Genomic DNA, 18,098 nt, shown 5'->3' on the forward strand with positions numbered 1-18,098 from the left:
CACTATTTTTTTAAAGCAAGAGTCTTCTGGTCCTTCCTTGGGTGCACACACAAGCCAGTGGCTTTTTTATTTTTTTCTTAGCCATCTTTGGGAATGTTTGTCTTTATGCTGGAGGGATCATGATTAAGGCTCCCAGAGTGCTGTCTAGAAAACTGTTAATTTGTAGGCATCTGACTTTTCAGCTATTTGAGACTTCCTGGTTGGTTTGAAGCAAGATTGATTGATTGTGCTTTTCTTTGTGTATATCCTTAGGACCTTAAGAGTTTGTAATACCAGCTCAAACCTAGTTTGGGATCCTGCTTTAGCCCAAGGCTAGTACTTGATGCCTCAAATGAAGAGAAAGTTCCCATGTGTTTTTGCTGTAAGGAATGGAGGGATTCCTTTCCGACTCCTTGTAGATTTACAGCAAGGAACATGGGATTCAATTTTGCTTGCCTTAGGCCTTGTCTGTATTGGAGACTTGACCCAGTTTCAGTCAGTCGTGGCTAGTCACCAGTGTAGTAGCACCAATACAAAGCCTTAGCATAGACCAGGGGTAGGCAACTTATGGCACGTGTGCCAAAGGCGGCACGCAAGCTGATTTTCAGTGGCACTGCCCGGGTCCTGGCCACCGGTCCAGGGGGCTCTGCATTTTAATTTAATTTTAAATGAAGCTTCTTAAACATTTTAAAAACCTTATTTACTTTACATACAACAATAGTTTAGTTATATATTATAGACTTATAGAAAGAGACCTTCTAAAAACGTTAAAATTATTACCGGCACGCGAAACCTTAAATGAGAGTGAATAAATGAAGACTCGGCACCCCACTTCTGAAAGGTTGCCGACCCCTGGCATAGACAGTCAAAGACAGACTATTTTCACCAATGGCGATTATTCTTGCTTGAATCTAGACTAAGCTCCACCAACACAAATAATGGCTGTGCCAGTCTATATTAGGGGATTTGCACTGTTGTAGCTATCCTCTTGGCTGGCGAGTGTGGCCAAATCCTCCGTGTAGACAAGAAACTAATTTGCGTAATTTTAAACTTTGCCAATTGTCATAAAATATATCTGGCCCTTTAAAAAAAAATCCAGCCCCTGCATTTCAGTTGAATAGTTGCAGAAATGAATTACCCAGGCTGACTATCCATGCTGCTATTTCCTTTTATTGGTTCTATATTTACCAGCCATTAATTTAACAGACTCCTTGTTCTCAGGTTATGGGGCAAAGTAAAAAGGAGTGAGTGATGCATTTTTCACTATACCCTTTGTAAGTTTGAATGCCTCTGCCAAGCCCATTCTGTGTCTGATGGAACACATAAAACCAGGTTCTTTTATACGTGGCATTTCTATGTACCCATTTTAGCTGTGCTTTCAGTTAGTAAACAGCCATAAACTTTCAAAATATATGTTGGGTCTGATACTGTCTGCTAGTTCTTTTCACCAGCATTAAGGATCTTTTTCTGTATTGTCTGTCTTACTCTTCATTCAGACTCCAAAATAGCTAGGCCATACAGAAGAAAGTGGCATTAAAGTGCAGAAGGTAGCAGCTTGCTTACTGAGCCAGTCATCTCTCTGGGATCATATGACATTAGTGCTCCTGATGTGCATTGGCTGCCTGTTGATGGAGTTTAAAGTTTTGATTCTGCCCTATAAAGCCCTAAATGTCCACCTCTTTCCCCATGCCATACTGCCATAGCTGCTGTTAACAGGGGCTAGGGTGACCAGATGACCTGATAAAATCAGGGCTGTCCCGATATTTAACCCTTTGTCCTGCATCCCCAATCAATGTACGATCGGGACGCCATTTGTCCCGATATTCAGGTAAGGAGGCGAGCGGGAGGGAGGCGCTGACTCCGTGGGTGTTCCAGGGTTGGAGCACCCATGGGGAAAAATTGCAGCCAAGCTCCCACCACCTCGCGTCCCCCCTTCCCCCCCCCCCCCTTCCAGCGCTTCCCGCTGCCTAACAGCTGTTTGGTGGCGCTTAGCGCTTTCCAGGAGGGATGGGGAGGAGTGGGGACGCGGCAGAGAAGAGGCAGGGCAGGGGCGGGGACTTGGGGGAAGGGGGTGGAATGGAGGCGGAGCGAGGGCGGTGCAGGGGTGGGAAGAGGCGGAGGGTGGGCGAGCACTCACCTGGCAGAGGGGAAATCGGCGCTGTAGGGGTGAGTGGCGGGCGGGGGGGTGAAGAGGCGAGCGAGCAGCGGGCGGGGAGGTGAGGAGGCGAGTGGTGGGTGGGGGACTGAGGAGGGATGTAGCAAGCCAGCAGGGGGCCGGGGGATGAGGAGGGGCGCGGTGGTGGGGGGCGAGTGGGGAGGGGCCAGGACCTGGGGCAGAGTGGGGGCGGAGCCTGGGAGGAACGGGGGTGGACTGTGGGCAGGGCTCACGGAACCCCAGTGTGTCCCAATATTTTAGTGTTGCGATCTGGTCACCCTAGCAGGGGCGCTTGAGATGGATCTCAGGTGTTACAAAAGGGGAGCTGCTGGCAGGGCATTCTCTGTTGAGGGCTCCAGGACTCTGGAACTTGCTCTCCACCTCTGATTGGAAATAGTCCAAATTTGATGACCTTCTGGGCATGCTGAAAAAGACACATGTTCTCCACCTGAGGTTCTCCACCTCTTTCTTTCGGAGGCCCCCCCCCAACATGCTATAAAAACTCCACGGCCCGCCTGTGCCACAGTAACTGATTTTCTGCATATAAAAGCTGTGGCCGGTGTTAGGGGGTAGCAAGCAGGGCAGTTGCCTGGGGCCTCATGCCATGGGAGCTCCCACGAAGCTACATTGCTCAGGCTTTGGCTTCAGCCCCAGGTGGCAGGGCTCAGGGCCCCGGGCTTCAACCCCATGTGGCGGGGCTTCAGCTTTCTGCCCTGGGCACCAGTGAGGCTAATGCTTGTCTGGCTTGGCAGCCCCCCTGAAGCCTGCTCGCGGCCCCCCAGGAGGCCCCGGCCCCTGGTTGAGAACCACTGTTCTGCAGAGCTTTTGGAGAGGGCTGAGGGCATGCTTCCTAGACTATGAAGAGGCGAAAAGAAATTTCTGTAGGTGGCTGCCTGAGCTCCTGCTGAATTGATTATTTTAATGCTGCTGTGATTTAAATGGCATTGTTAATGGGTGGCTAGGCGTCTCTTTAGTTATTCTAAAATCTAAATAAAGTGGGCAGTTTCCTTTTAATCTGATCCATGGACAGTAATAACACAGTTTTAATGGTGAGTAGAGTTGGCAGGTGTCCGGAAAGCCTGGTTGAAAAGGGACCACTGACCCTGGCTGCTAAAAGTCCAGTCGGCGGTGCAGCAGCAGATCTAAGGCAGGCTCACCTGTGTGCCCTGGCTCCACACGGCTCCCGGAAGCTTCTGGCATGTACGGCTCCTAGGCGTAGGGGCGGCCCCGAGGCTCCGCGTGCTGCTGCTGTCCCCGCTCCGAACGCTGGCTCCGCAGCTCCCGCTGGCCCCTCCGCCTAGGAGCTGGACATGCCAGCCGCTTCTGGGAGCTGCCTGCCCTCACCCCCTGCCCCAGCCCCGTGAAAGGGAGTGAGCGTGGGGAGAGAGCGAGCGACGGAGGGATGGGGGATGGAGTGAGTGGGGAGCAGGACCTCAGAGAAAGGGCGGGGCCAGGGTGTTTGGTTTTGTTGCAATTAGAAAACTGGCAACCCTAGCAGTGAGGGTAATTAACCATTGGAACAACTGGCCAAGGGCTGTAAAGGCTTCTCCATCCCTGGCAATTTTTAAATCCAGATATGCTCTAGTTCAAACAGGAATTAATTCAGGGGAAATCCTATGGCTTGTGTTATAACAGGAGGTCAGACTCACTAGAGAATCACAGTGGTCCTTTCTGGCCTTGGCATCTATGAATCCCTTACGTGCAATATAATCGCTGATCACCTGCTTGTGTCCTTTTGAAACTACAGCTAGTAGGCACAGGAAATCTGATCCTATACTGTAACTTTTTTCAGTTATGTTTGCATTGAGAACCACAATAAAAACATTTATTAAAAAAAAATATCTGAGGGGACTAGGACATTATTATCGAATGCCTATACCCAGCCTCCCCTCAAACAAAACAAAACAAGAAATACCAAATATAATTGAATAGATTCTCAATTGCTTTCGTGAAGAAATATTCTCATTAACTTGGTTAGGGATGGCATTTGAAAAATATTTCTTTTTTTTCACATAATGTTTTGAATAATCTGGTTAACTGTGTGCTTGTTTTGTAATTTCTTACAGATGGTCACAAGAACAAAGAAAATATTTGTAGGTGGATTATCTGCTAATACAGTAGTGGAAGATGTAAAGCAATACTTCGAACAGTTTGGCAAGGTGAGTGCCAGCACAAGTCAACACTGCATAGTTTGAATTCCTTCTCTTTTTTAAGTCTATTTTGAAAAACTGCAGCAAGAGTCACAATCAAATGTGAAGCTAACTTTTGCCTTTAGGTACATTTATTGAAATCAGACTAGTATTTCCTTTTGTATTTATAATGCATATATTTAAAAAAAAAAAAAAGTTTTACTGTTGACAGCTTTGTTTCTTCAATAAAAGTTAGTAACTAAATCATTAAAAGTTGCATGTGTGTATCTCAGGGAAGAATGTGGTGCTTGGATACGTGATGATATAATATTTCATACATCATAAAATCAGCTTTCCATTTAACAGAAATTTCAGTGGTAAAAGGGGTGTGTGTGTGAGATACAGAGAGTTCATGTGGAGTCATTAAATTATGACAATAGCTGATAACAGAGCTTTAGGAATAACAGAAGTCCTGTGTGTAACACCAGAATGTCTATTTGATTTTCTTTTAAAAAAGTTCCCTGAGCCAGGTCCTTTTTGGATGTTGCAGAAACATCCTGTGAAGTGACATAGGACCACTGAAGAAGCCCTGAAACTACCAGAATGTTAGAAGGGGATATTTTCAAGAAAGGAACAAATTTAGCCTCAATCTTGCAACTGGATCTTTGCAGACAGGCCTGTATGCTAGCATGGTGTCCCACTGACTTAAACTGGGCTCTATACGAAAGGGCTTCTGTGTCCACAAGGATTCTGTTTCAGGATTGGGGCCGTGTGGGAAACCAGAGAAAGCTGTTGTAGAGCAGTTGGATCCCTGAGACTTTCTGAACAGATCATTTCAAGTCCAAAGTTGCGATGACTCCAACCACTCAAACAGCAGCTTGCTGAGTCTGCAGTGCCGTCTTTGTCTCTAAAGGACCCCTGTCAATTTAATAATCATACCTCTGTCTGAAATTATTTTTACCTGCAACTGTTACAGTAACATTTAAGATTATGAAAACTCTGATCAGAGAGAATATTTTTCTCTCTTTCCCCCGTTTTCTTTGCTTTGCTTTGCACATAGTCATTTTGTTCCCCTTTTTGTCTGCATGGATCAATCACACAGCAATGCAGGAGGAGGCAGGTTAAATTTAAATTAGGGCAAAGTGGTTGTAAAACCACAAAAGATGTTAGCAGGATTCAGGGGCAGGTGCAATACTTGGAAAGACTTTTAACTTTTTTTTCTTAATTGATTAGGTTTCAAGTTGATTGTCCTCTTAAGAAGTGGCCTACAAAAGAAGGCAAGACCCTTCCCAAAATGCATTGTTTTGCAGGAGGCTCCCAAGTCAGAAGTAATGTGACGAGGTTATGCAATGGCAAGTTTATGCAGTGTTCTTTGGGATATTCCAGTTTTAATTCTTCCAAACCTGCCACTGAAATAGAACCGAAGCAGTATCACTTGAAAACCCAATGGGCCACTTAAGTCATGCAAACTTTAGGACTCTCTAGCTTCCAGAAAGTTACTGTCCGCTGCAAAGTTTGGGTGACCCTGCTCTAAAGGATCTACAGCTTTCTGTCCCCTTATTAAGCCAGCATAATGTTCCCTTGTTATCCATGAGCATTAAACAAAGGTCTTCTGACCATGATTCTTGATTGGTACAAGAGATCCATTTGGGAGACTTTAGGTGCCATCTTGCTGAAAACTCTTTCAGACACTTTAAACAAGTTACTCTTGAATTTGCTCTTAAAAGCAGCAGGTGAGGTAGGCAAAGCAGAATGTGTTTCACGAGTCATCTTTTCTCTCCTTATCTCTCTTGCTCTGAAATTAAATACTGTGCCTAAACCCCACCTCATTCTATTCCTTTTGGTTAAGTCCTAAATGACTTGGGATCTTCCTATCCAATAGATGGCATCTCTCGCCATGTCACACTGCAGAATCTGCAATCAGCAGAGGCATTTGAGCTGGATCCAACCTTGATTTTCTAGGGAGGGGTTTGATAGTTCATTCTCTCTGGGGGACCCTCCACTTTGGAACCAGCTCCCTCCTGCTCAAGAAAATATTTCTGGTCTTTTGGTATGCAGGGTAGGCTGCATGGTGCGTTTCTTTGTTCGGACAGCTGTGAAGGGATAAGATCTGTGCAAGGGAAGAGAGTTTTGTGATGCATGGGGGGGCTGCATTCTGGTCAGGGCAGAAAGACCATTTCATTTTTTTGTTGCTATAAATAACTTGTGTCAGGAGTGCCTAGAGCTTCAGAGAGCTGCCCCTTTTGCATTTTTTTTTAATTAGTCCAAAATACGTTGGGAAGAACTTGTTGCTATTAATCCATCACCATATGATGGCCTTTGAATGCTAGTGCATGCAGTGACTACCATAATTCATTGGGAATTCTTGCACCATTGTTATTCTTTACTTGTAAACCAATTGCTCCAACAGGTTGCATTCTGCAATACCCTTAGCAATGCTCTGGGCAACATCCTAGAAACTGTTTGAGCTGTTTTATATTGGCCTCGTAGGGTGAGCTGATCTTTGAGATGGGGAAAAAGTGGACTTCCATTGCCACGGAGTCTCAGGCCTCCAGCTATTGACTGGCACGGCTGCCCAGAGGGGGGGACAAGTGGGGCAATTTGCCCCGGGCCCCGCAGGGGCCCCCATGAGAGTTTTTCGGGGCCCCTGGAGCGGGGTCCTTCACTCGCTCCGGGGGCCCCGGAAAACTCTCGTGGGACCCGGGCCCCCGGAGCTTCTTCCGCTCCAGGTCTTCGGCAGCAATTCGGTGGTGGGGGGGTCCTTCCGCCCCGGGACCCACCGCTGAAGTGCCCCCAGGCCCCCTGAATCCTCTGGGCGGCCCTGTTGACTGGCACTAAAGCCCTGATAGTCTGCCAACAAAATCTGGGAATTCAGTTGTGTGATCATTGATGATTTGGTTGTAGACTTGCAGGAGGACACATCAGGTTCCCCAGAGCAGCTTTCAGTCCCTGTTGGACGTTTTTAAATAACCTCTGAGAGCCTCGGCTACACGTTATTTTGTTGCGGGCAGAGGAGTGGTGCTTATAAATTGTTACTATGCTGGATTGATAGTTGCTTTGCAAACCATTCATTTTATTTTCAATAATAATCTTCGATTCCGGCAGGATGTTTACAGCCCGCTGAGCCTTTTATTAAAGGATTACATGAGCTTTTGGATGCTACTTCTGTAGTCATTATCAAAACGGCAGAACTCCTCTAACCTGTATTTTTTGAAGTTAATAATAGTTTTGATGTATGTAGCTTTGCATATTGCCTGAGTGCACCCTTAATATAGTCTTTTAATTTTGCCATCTGGTAGTTTCATGCTTGCAGTTTGAGTCTCTGAGAATGCAGACAGCCAGGCCAAGGTTTCAAAAGGGACTAGTGATTCTGGTTGCTTCAAAATATGGATGCCTGACTAGAGAGAACTTTAAGAGGGGCCTGGCTTTTAGAAGGAGCTCGGTACTTCATGAAAATTGGGTCCTTTTGAAGTGTCTCAAGTTGGGGACCCAAAAATGGAGGCACCCAAAATCATGAGTCACATCTAAAAGCCTTTGCTCCGGCCTTCAACAACGAGCATCTTTGAATCAGTACTGAGACCAAATAGAGTCACGTACCATTGAAGTGACACAGCTGCATGAGTGCGATAATGTGAGGCAGTGTTTCCTAGTGGCAAGAGCACTGGGGCTCGGGAGATCTGCGTTCTAGTCAACTGATGAAAAGTACAAGAGCTGGGTATTACTGTTATAGTATACAGCAATGTTATTTGTTAACTGGCTCTTCTCTAGTTCTGGTCATTCTAGTCTGAATGCCTTCCCAACATTTACCCCCACAGCACACCTGTGAGGCAGGAAAGTCCTACCTTCATTTTACAGATGAGGAACTTGGGCAAAGAGAGGTTAAGTGATTTATGCAACGTCCGCAGGAGGTCTGTTGCAGAGCTGGGAATTGAATCAGGATCTCCTCCTTCCCAGTCCAGTATGCTAACTGTAAGAGCATGCAGCTTGGAGAAAAGACCCGAGTTCTAGTCTTGATTCCACTGTGACTTGCTGCATGACCTTGGTGAGACATTTATGCTTAAGTTTACTCACTTGGACATGAGGTAGTATAAAAATGCTAACCTCACAGGTGGGCTGTGTTTCAGATTTGCGGTTATCTGGTGGTGATGTCTAAGGACCTGATTCTGAGGGGTGTTAAGCACCCGTAACACCAATGTGTGTCAGTGCTGGTGGGTGTTCAGCACACCTGACATTAAGACCTAGTAATGTGATACAACAGTTGACTGGCATCTGAGACCTGGGCTCTGCCCTTGGCTCTGCCACTGATAATGGGGGTGACCTTGGGCAAGTTGATTTCCGTCTCTGTGCCTATTTCCCTCCTACCTTTCACGATCTAAATAGAAAAGGCAGACAGATTCTGCAGGGCAGGGACTCTCTCTTACAATGTGTTCGTACAGTGCCTAGCACAATGGAGCCTCAATCTCACTTGTAGTTTAATACAAATATTTCATGATGGATCATCAGCGTGGCTGCAGGGATTGGAATTACTGAGCACTTTCTTTACTTCTCAGAGACAACAAAAAAGGGCCTTATATAATGGACATTCTTGAGACGCCTCCTGTGTTTGATAAGAACGGCTCCAGCTGTTTCCTTTTTCTTCGAAATATTTGCTATATTTATTGGGGTGGAAAAAATACTTAACCAGTGATGTGGTTCTAGAAATCTTGTTTTTGCTTGTTGCAGAGAGAAGCTTAACAACAGGCGAGTGGCTGCTTCCATAACTCCAGATAGCTCTCGAAATACACCTCGGGGATAAGATGGCTACCAGGTTGTGGGCCAAACTGATTGGGTATCATTCATTAGTTTAAATATAGCTGTTAGGAAGAGGCCTACTGTGTATTATTTGAAACCACTTCATCCTCCAAGTTCAATGAGAGAAACGTAAAAGTAAAAGAAGCAAAAACTGCCGTTATTTTAGATTCCTCTGCTTTTACTATGACACATGCTTGCCAGGTAGCGTATTTGCAATTCTAACTCTTGTGATTTTTATCACAAGTCTCCTTATGTTTATTGCTTTCCTTAAAGAATCTTTCATTTAACAAATAAGGGAAGTTTTAAGCCCTTGTAGTTGCAGAGGAAAGCTGGAAAATATGACTGGAGTGTGTCCCGAAGGCTCAAAAATGAGAGAAAAAGAACACAACATTTAATATTATTTACAAAAATCTCAGGATTTGGTGGGGAAGGGGGCAACTCACGATTTTTGGACACTTGGGTAGGTAATACTGAATACTTGAGCAGAAGCTTTTATAAACTTAGTGGGCTTTGTCACAAAAAGTCTGGCTTGTCTCAAGATGAGACAAGCTCAGGACTAGATACAGAATAGATCAGTCTTTTTTTGGGTAAATGAGAAAGCACAGTTTGAGTGGTGGGGGTGGCAGTTGGTGGTTGTTTTATGGCAGTAACTAGAGTTGGGTCCCCATTGTGCTAAGCACTGTACAAAGGCACAAGAGAGCGTGTCTGCTGTGAGGAGTTTATGATCTAAATAGACAAAGCATGGGATGGGTAACAGAGGCCGAAAGAGAAGCAATTTGCTCAAGATCATATAGCAGGTGAGTGGCAGAGGTAGGGATAGAACTCTGGGTGAGATCCTCACTTCTGCTCTGACCTCCGTACAAAAAGCACTTGGAGATCTGCTGATTATATAGGACAGGGGTCATCAGGACAAATTATTTGGTGTCCTCAGAGTGTGGCGACCAACTCTTGCTGGTGGCCGAGCTCATGCTTTTTCCTAAAATACTTAATTACCCTTAGGAAAAGCAAATAAATATGCACAAATACACATCCAAATCATTGTAATTTATTTATTGCTAGCCAGTAAGTCTGCTATGAAAAGCGATATGAACAAACATACAAGTATCACTTTTCACAGCAGACTTACTCAGCCCCGGCAAGTCTGGGGTCAAATTAAGTCCCGGACAGAGGATCGGGGGAGGCAGCGGGGGCCAGGGGCGATGGGGGCGACAGGGATTGGATGGGGAGGCAGCAGGGGGCCGGAGCCTGAAGCCCTACAGCTAGGGGATGGAACCCAAAGCCACGCAGCCAGAGCCTGCCTTCCATGCCACTCCTGGGCTGAAGCCCAAAGCCTGAGCCCCATCACCCCATGGAAGGTGGGGAAATCACCAGCTGCCTGCTCCACCACCATTGTATCCCAGGTGTCTCCAGAGGGGGGCAGGGCACAACTGGAAGCCCCAGCAACCAAGGCTGTGCATTCAGGAGCAACAGGGAGCGAGCGGGAGGGGCCACTGCTCCACCCCCTCCCCTCCAAATCACAGCCCGGGAGGCTGTGGCTGCAAGAAAAGCCCATGGTGGCCACATTTGAGAAACACTGATATGGGAGCTAGGTATTCTGTGTAATTATGACACTGGATAAAAGGGCCAGATCTGTGACAAGGGGCTGTGAAAGAAATCCCTGGATGTGGAGGATTCCCCAAGGAAAGGAACGGAGGAAGACAGCACTCAAGCTTTCTTCTAAGGACTCCTCTTGCAAGCCTTGGCATAGGGGATGTGCCAGAAGAGGGGATGGGTAGGTGTGTTGGGGGAAGGGTCGTGGCTTGCTTCACTGCAGCCCACAGTCAGCTGAGGCTAGTCTGCTGTAATTGAGACAAATCCCTGGGGTGGTTTATGTCAGGACCCCCCACGGAGCAGCCCAGAATTCGGATGGTGCAAGAGTGGCTTAAAGCTGCTCCCTCCTTGTTTCCAGACAGTGGTTCTTTGTGTTGAGCGGGATCCTAGTATGCTCTTCTGGGTCGAACTGAACTGAGTCAGTTCTGTCCACTGAACGTAGGGTTTAGAGTCCAAATACTATTTTGTGGATGAGTGAAAAATGTAATACACTTTTTAAAAAAAAAAGGACACTGTAAGGTTGGTTTTGGCCTCCACGTTAGATGCTTTCATTACACCTAAGCCTGATAAGATTGTTCCTGTGAACTTTTAAACTGCTTTTACTGGAATTTTTAAACACTTTCAAAATAAATATCCATTGCCCTGCAGTGTTTACAACCCAGAGACTGCAGCATTGTCCGGAGGATAAAAGTGAGGCAAAAGTGAAAAGCTGCCCAGGAACAAAACGTATTAATTTATTTAAGCCAGAATGTCCTAAAGGGGGTTAAAAAATTTAAAGTGAAGTCCAATTTCTGCCATTCTGTCCCTCTCCGTTCCTCCCTGTGTTGCCACCGCGTCTCTCCAGTGCAAAAGAATGCTATTGGAATTTTAATCCAAATCAATGCTGTAATCCCTGAGATGAAATTCTGCTCTCGCTCACTCTCTGCCTCTGTCTCTCTGAGCACTTTTGCCTGAGCTTAGAAAGGGGTCCAAATTATCAACATTTTAGTTGATAATTAAACTATGTTATGCTTTTCTTAAATAAATAAAACCATGCTATTTGCTAATGGATTCTAGCCTATATTTTCCTTCTCTGTCCTGTGATTAGGATGTATCCGAGCGTTTAAGACTCCAGTATCATTTCAAAAAAGAAAAGGCAATAGCCTCTTAAAGGATTTTGACTAGAAGAAGGAAGCCCCTAAAAGTTAATGAATTACACTTCTCCCAGGACATGCATGTTCTGCACCTTTTAAGCTGTAAGCTACTGATGATAAGGGACTTCTTATGGTTCAGCTTTTTATTAGGTAATGCTTGCTTTATAGAACTCCTGTGAAAGTAAAGTAGTCCTTATTTTGAGACTTGCAATTATACTTCACATGGTGAACTGTGTAATTAGTTTGGAAGACTTATGCTTAGTCATTGGTTTATCCTAATCGGCTTTGGCTTTTCCCAACAACAAAGTGAGCTTATTTTGCTAAGCTGAAACAACTCTGCTCCCTTTGTTCCTGTCTTTTATTGTCTCGTTCCTTTCATTCTGTTTTACTGCCAAAGTTTTGTTTCATTAGGCCTACAAGTCATTTCCAATCCAGTGGGCTGCTACAATCAGGCCTTTATAACTCAGCTGCCCTGGTTCCCATGTCCCTTCTGGTGTAATGCCAGGACTTGTTGTTTGACATGGTGTTTTAACCCTTTTCTGTATCCTAACTATATGTTACCTTTAAGAAAATTGTTTGGAGTTTTAGCTGTTGCTGAGTGGTGAAAAGTCAAACCTGAGAATTTAGGTCAGAAACACCACTTGAGTTTAAGAATGTTAAAATGTCACATTTTGTCCGTTAATAGATGCATTAATATGACTGGGCTTCAGATAAACTTTTGCCCTAATTACCGAAAGGGAATTGTGTAAAAAATTTTCTTGAAATGCTCAACTTGGCCTTTGTGGGAACAATCTGTTGAATAACGAGGCTACAGTATTTTCAGCCTATTTAACCAGGACAATGGGGACACACACTTGCTTAAAAGGTATGGTATGTTTTGGTTGGTTTAACCTTCCAGATTTGTCCATGCATGGTATCGCCACATGAGACTACCCTATTCAGAAATATAAATGTACTTCTTATCCTGTGTGTGGGAAAGGCTGTTTTAAAAAATAATTGGTTAAAAACAGATTTAGAATATTTCTATGGTGAAGAGATTTAAAATATCTCTCAAATGAATTTCACATGTTGAGATTTTAAACCTTTCTTTGAAATCTTTTAAACCTTTCTGTAGTAAACTGCTACGAAAGCCATGATAATTTTGCTAGCCCAGTCTGCTTTATTTGCTCTGAAAATCTTCAAGCAGGGTCCAGTTCTTCTATTTCATCCTTATTTTTATTGCTTTCCTAAAATGAGATGTTTGAGGGGTATGGCAGTCAGGTTTATATTTTAAATTTAATTCTGAAATTGGAACAGAACAGCGTGTATATATTCTATTTGTTGTATTAATTTTCTTTTCCTGGCTTATGTGTGGTGTCTTGGACAAACTGTAGACGTGTTCCAACTTTGTTTTGCAAAGATTGGATCCTCAGGAAGGCTTTAAGATATAAGGTAAGTTCAAAACATCAGGATTTCTGAATCTCAAAGGATCTCATACAATTGCTTGTTGTTTCCCGTCAGGAGCAAAATAAACCAGTTGAGTAAAGGTCTTTAGCTTCTGATATTGTTTTTCATGAAAAAATTGTGCTTCAAAGGATTTTAATTTTCTAGCATCTTCCTCTTGCAGTCTTGGTTTGTGGGCTAGTTATAGTTAAACTATGTGGGAGAAAAGTAACTCCTTAAGCCCTTGTCTTCGCTTCAGGCATATCTCAACATAGCCATAGTATTGTATCGTACGGCAAGAAGATTCAAGTTTTAAACCAAGTAAGCTGCAAACAACAAAATGTATGAATCAGTGCCCTATAGGTAACCCTTCTTTGTGTATACAGTATCACACACTGGAATAAAGAGAGTAATGTTTAACCTTTTGCTGGTTTAAAAAAATCGTGTGAGTAACAGATGAGGAAACCTCTATATTTTCTCCTATTTTTAACTGGTGTGTGTGGGGCTGGGGGCGGAGTGGAGGGGAGAGGGAGTTATCTACACTAAGGATTTTATCTTAATCAGGTAGTTTACATAATTTGCTTTCTACATGCTTCTCTTTTGACAGCTGTGAAAATATAACACACAAAAACATGAAAGAAAGCTCCTCCTTGTTTGGCCAGGCTGTCTGGGTGTGAACGAGTTAATGCACCAGTGGAGAAGTAAATGCTCCAAAGGTTTACTTTTTCCTAAGACCCTGGGTATGGCCTCTGAAGATGTTATTATAATAGAGTTGTTAGCATGAAAAAAGAAGGCTTTCTCTCCATGGGTTCATTTCAGGGGGATTTTGGAAGTCTACATGTAAGGGCTGGTCCACACTAACCCCCCAGTTCGAATTAAGATACGCAACTTCAGCTACGTGAATAACGTAGCTGAAGTCGAAATATCTTAGTTCGAAATACAAGGTACTTACCGCGGGTCCACACGCGGCAGGCAGGCTCCCCCGTCGACTGCGCGTACTCCTCTCGCGGAGCAGGAGTACCGGCATCGACGGCGAGCACTTCTGGGATCGATTTCTTGCCGCCGAACCAGCGGGTAAGTATAGACGTACCCTAAGAGTGTCAGGAGGAGCAAGGAGTCGTGCTCTTCTGGAAGACTTGGCGTATGGTCCAAATCATATTGTTTCATCTATTGCACACTGATATGTAGATTTTGTGGTCAATAGGATACATGGATGGTTTATTTTTAAAGTAGTTGCTCTGCTGAGAAGTGGTTTTTTTGATTTGACAGCCTTTTAAATTTTCAGTGTTGTATTTCCACCATTGGTGAATTAGTTACGGTCTGTGAAATAGAAGGGCAGGTCTGGACTTTATTTACACTCTAGTCTGTAATAGCCAGAGTACCAGAAAGATTTTAATATGCAGTAAAGTTAATAATGTGTTGGTGTTTTGGTTTGGTGTTTTTTTGACTGCTGCTAACCTCTCCACTGCCTTCAGAAGCAATCATGAGCTATCTAGCTGATACTTAATAGCTTTTAGCTCATTTTCTCTCTTCCTTCATTCCTTCCCATCTAAGTTGACCTGAGTTTTCAGCAGAAAACAAGTCATCCAGTTGCTGAATTTGAATAATACAAACCTTTAAAACAGAGACTGATACACCATTGTTTAAAAAGTTTTGGACAAGTTACAAGCAATTAAAAAAATGTTTATTAGAACTATTTTCGTATGGTTGTTAGAGAATAGCTTTTGGTCCTTCTGTATATTGCCTGCTGTGTTCTTTCCATTTGCTTTCAGTTCCAGTATTTTGGATTTCAGAATTTTGTGTGTTGAGTCCATGGTGTACACTAAAGGGATAATATGGACACTCCTTTAAGATTTTACTTTGACATGCAATGATTATAGTGATCCTTTTTAGCCTTAAATGTATGTTTTTATAATTTCTCCCACCACAACTACCATTTTTTTAATAAACCAGAAAACTTGACCATTGCATTAAAAAAAAAAAAAAAAAAACACTTTTTTTTTTTTTTCATTCTCTCAACTAATGCTCGCGTGCAGGAAGCCAGTTTTTAGGTGGTCTGTAATAAGACACATGCTTTGTGGAAGTTACAAATTACATATTGGTCACAGAGGTTTCTAGCTGGATTTTATAAAAGGAGGTACTGTTAAGGTGTGGGGTTTGTCGGGTTGGAGGGGGAAGCTGCATCAGAACGCTGAAGAAAGTTGGAAATGTTGTTTTCTTTCCTTTTTGTTAAACAATTGAGGAAATTATCATGATTTAAAACTGAGAACTGGCATGGTCCAATTGATTAGGCACAGGACTTAGGAGATCAAGGTTCTACAGTATTTCTGACTTGGTGGCACAGAAGGTTTGTGGTCTTGTGCAAGTTGCTTGATCTCTCTATACCAGCAGTTTTCAAGCTTTAACAACCGGAGGGCCCTCATTTTGATTTAAAAATTTTTGCGGACTCCCAAACCCCCAGCTCAGCCCCAGGCCCTGCCCCCACTCCACCCCTTCCCCCAAGGTCCCCCCACCTCTTCCCACCCCCTCTCCACCCCTGCCCCTTCTCTTTCCTGCATCTTTCTTCCCCCTCCCCTGAGTGGCGTCTGGTCCCCGCTCCTCCCCCTCCCTCCCAGCACCTCCTGCACGCCAAGGAACAGCTGTGATTGAGAGGTCTATAGGGGGAGGAGTTGATCAGCAGGGCCAGCAGCCCGGACAGGATTCTGCCCCGTCCCTGCTCCTCCCCACCCTCCCAACACCTCCTGCATGCCAGGGAACGAGGCACTGGGAGGGAGGGGGAGGAATTGAAGGAGGGAGAGGGAGGAGTCGATCAGTGGGGCCCACGGACCCCCTGGAGTTCCTGGGGGTCCGCAGACCCCAGTTTGAGAAATGCTGCTCTATGCGTTTCTTTTCCCTTTCATGCTTTATCATCCATATTTTGTAAATTCTTTAGCGCACAGAGACTCTCTTACTAATGTGTAAATGCAGCATCGAGCGCAATGGGACCCTGATCTCAACGGGGGCCTCTGGGTGCTACCATAATACAGAGCACCAGTACCCTCCACTCCTAGCGAGGTCTGTGGGCAGTAAAGGCTAGAAGCATCTTTCCAGGTTGGCTCCCGTAGCTCACTTCAGTGCGAAAATGGAAATTAACAAAATCAACACAGCCCTACTTGACATAAGTGTCACTAGTCCCCTCCCTCGTGTCTCATTTACTTTAGTATAATGCCATGGCTGGTGTCATGGCCTTTATTTCGATCATACATGTTCTTGTAATAAAATAGGAGCGGCTATGGCCCTGATCCTGCAAGTTGACCCCTGCATCCGCACACAGCCCAGTGAAGTCAGTGCAGATCCCCTTGCATGGTCAATTGCTGGGTGAGGGCCTGCGTTAGTAGCAGTTATTTTAATAAATTCGTGCTCCCCCCCCCCCCGCACAACTTTTTACCCTATAAATGAAATTTGTATATGCGTATAGGTTTACAGGCATGCCACACATCACTATCAGTAGAAACACATTGCTATTGAGACAGTGACTTGTATCTTTTCCAGGCCACAAGCAAGTTGCTTTCACTTGTTTGTCTTGTACAAAACCAGTAAACTGTATATTGGGTGAAAAATGTCACTAATCTCATACTAAAAGTTACTCGTCTCTTTTGTCTGAGGATCTCGGAGCCTGTCACAATGCCGAATGTTTTATAAATGGTCTGGTTTGTTCCTGAATTACGGCTCCACAGAATAAAACTGTGTGCAATGCTGAAAGAAAACTATTTTGGCAGAGCCAAGCAGGACCCAGTCATGATGTAGAGCGCCACTGTGCTCGGTGCTTTACAGACACAGAACAGAAAGATGGTCCTTGCCTCAAAGAGCTTATGATCTAAGTATAAGGCAACAGATCACAGGTAGATATCAAGACAGAAACGGGGGGTGGTCTATTATCAACCCTCTAATACTTTCCATTGAAATTTTTGAACATACCATGACACTACATGAAACCACATTTTAATACCTGCCCTTCTCAAAGTGCAGCATGCTTGGCCTCTTAAGAAAAGTATTTTGATAGGTAGACTTTGCAACTCTTTACCCATTTACGCAACAATCCTCGTCCAGAATACTATGCCATTCATACTTTTACTAACCTCAACTGACTAGACCAAAGCTTTGCTTTTGGAAAAACTTCTCTTTTAACATTGATTTATTAAGGAAAAAAATAGCCCCAGTTACTTTAAACCTGGTGTGGTGCAAATTAAGCTTGCAAAGTTCTACTTTTGGCTGGCGTGTGTGAGTGTGTGTGTGTGTGTGTGTGTGTATGTATGTATGTATGTATGTATGTATGTACGCTTGTCAAGTAACATGGGGTGGAGAACACTTTCAATTTAGAGAATGCTCATGTGATCATGATATCATCATGTTACAGAATATTTTAACATTCTGTGATACAAGTCATGTTGTTTTTTGTTAAAACGTAGCTTTTCTGAGCTGAGCAGTAGCAAGAGCAGGGCTCTTCAAAATACCTGTGGGAAGCTTAGATAAATAATTCCTGACTAACATGGAAAAGGAACACACATTACTGGAAAGAGGTGGAATGACACTTTTTTCCACATGCATGCGTATGGCCATAATCATTCACTCATAGCCTGTTCAACTGGCTGTATACAGTGAATGGTATTATATGAGTAGAGAAGGATTTCAGTCGATTGCTGCCCAGAAGAATTTGTTGTTCCTCTCTTAAACAGCTCTGTGATGTTGTGCCCAGCCCTCTCAGTGCTTTTTGCACACAAGTCCACTCTCTTGAAAAAAATGATTCATTTTTAAACCCATCTTTGAGTCACTGTGCTAGGGGGGTTCTCTTTGTCTCTCTGAAAAATTAGGTCAGCTTGTGGTTTACAGATCTTGGCTGGGTTTGTGGAGCTTACCTAG

At 44.2% G+C, this 18,098-nt stretch overlaps 1 protein-coding gene across 1 annotated transcript in view; it reads left to right on the top strand.

The window, feature by feature from the left end:
• MSI2 (musashi RNA binding protein 2) overlaps positions 1 to 18,098 on the top strand; it is a 382,621-nt gene that overhangs the window by 102,530 nt on the left and 261,993 nt on the right. The window contains exon 7 of the mRNA XM_026656594.2: positions 4,201 to 4,293. Within this exon, the coding sequence (XP_026512379.1) occupies positions 4,201 to 4,293 (93 nt within the window). The remainder of the gene's footprint in view (positions 1 to 4,200; positions 4,294 to 18,098) is intronic.

The sequence above is a fragment of the Terrapene carolina genome, unplaced genomic scaffold (genome assembly GCF_002925995.2).
Source record: "Terrapene carolina triunguis isolate 2854851 unplaced genomic scaffold, T_m_triunguis-2.0 Scaffold231, whole genome shotgun sequence".
NCBI lineage: Eukaryota > Metazoa > Chordata > Testudines > Emydidae > Terrapene > Terrapene triunguis.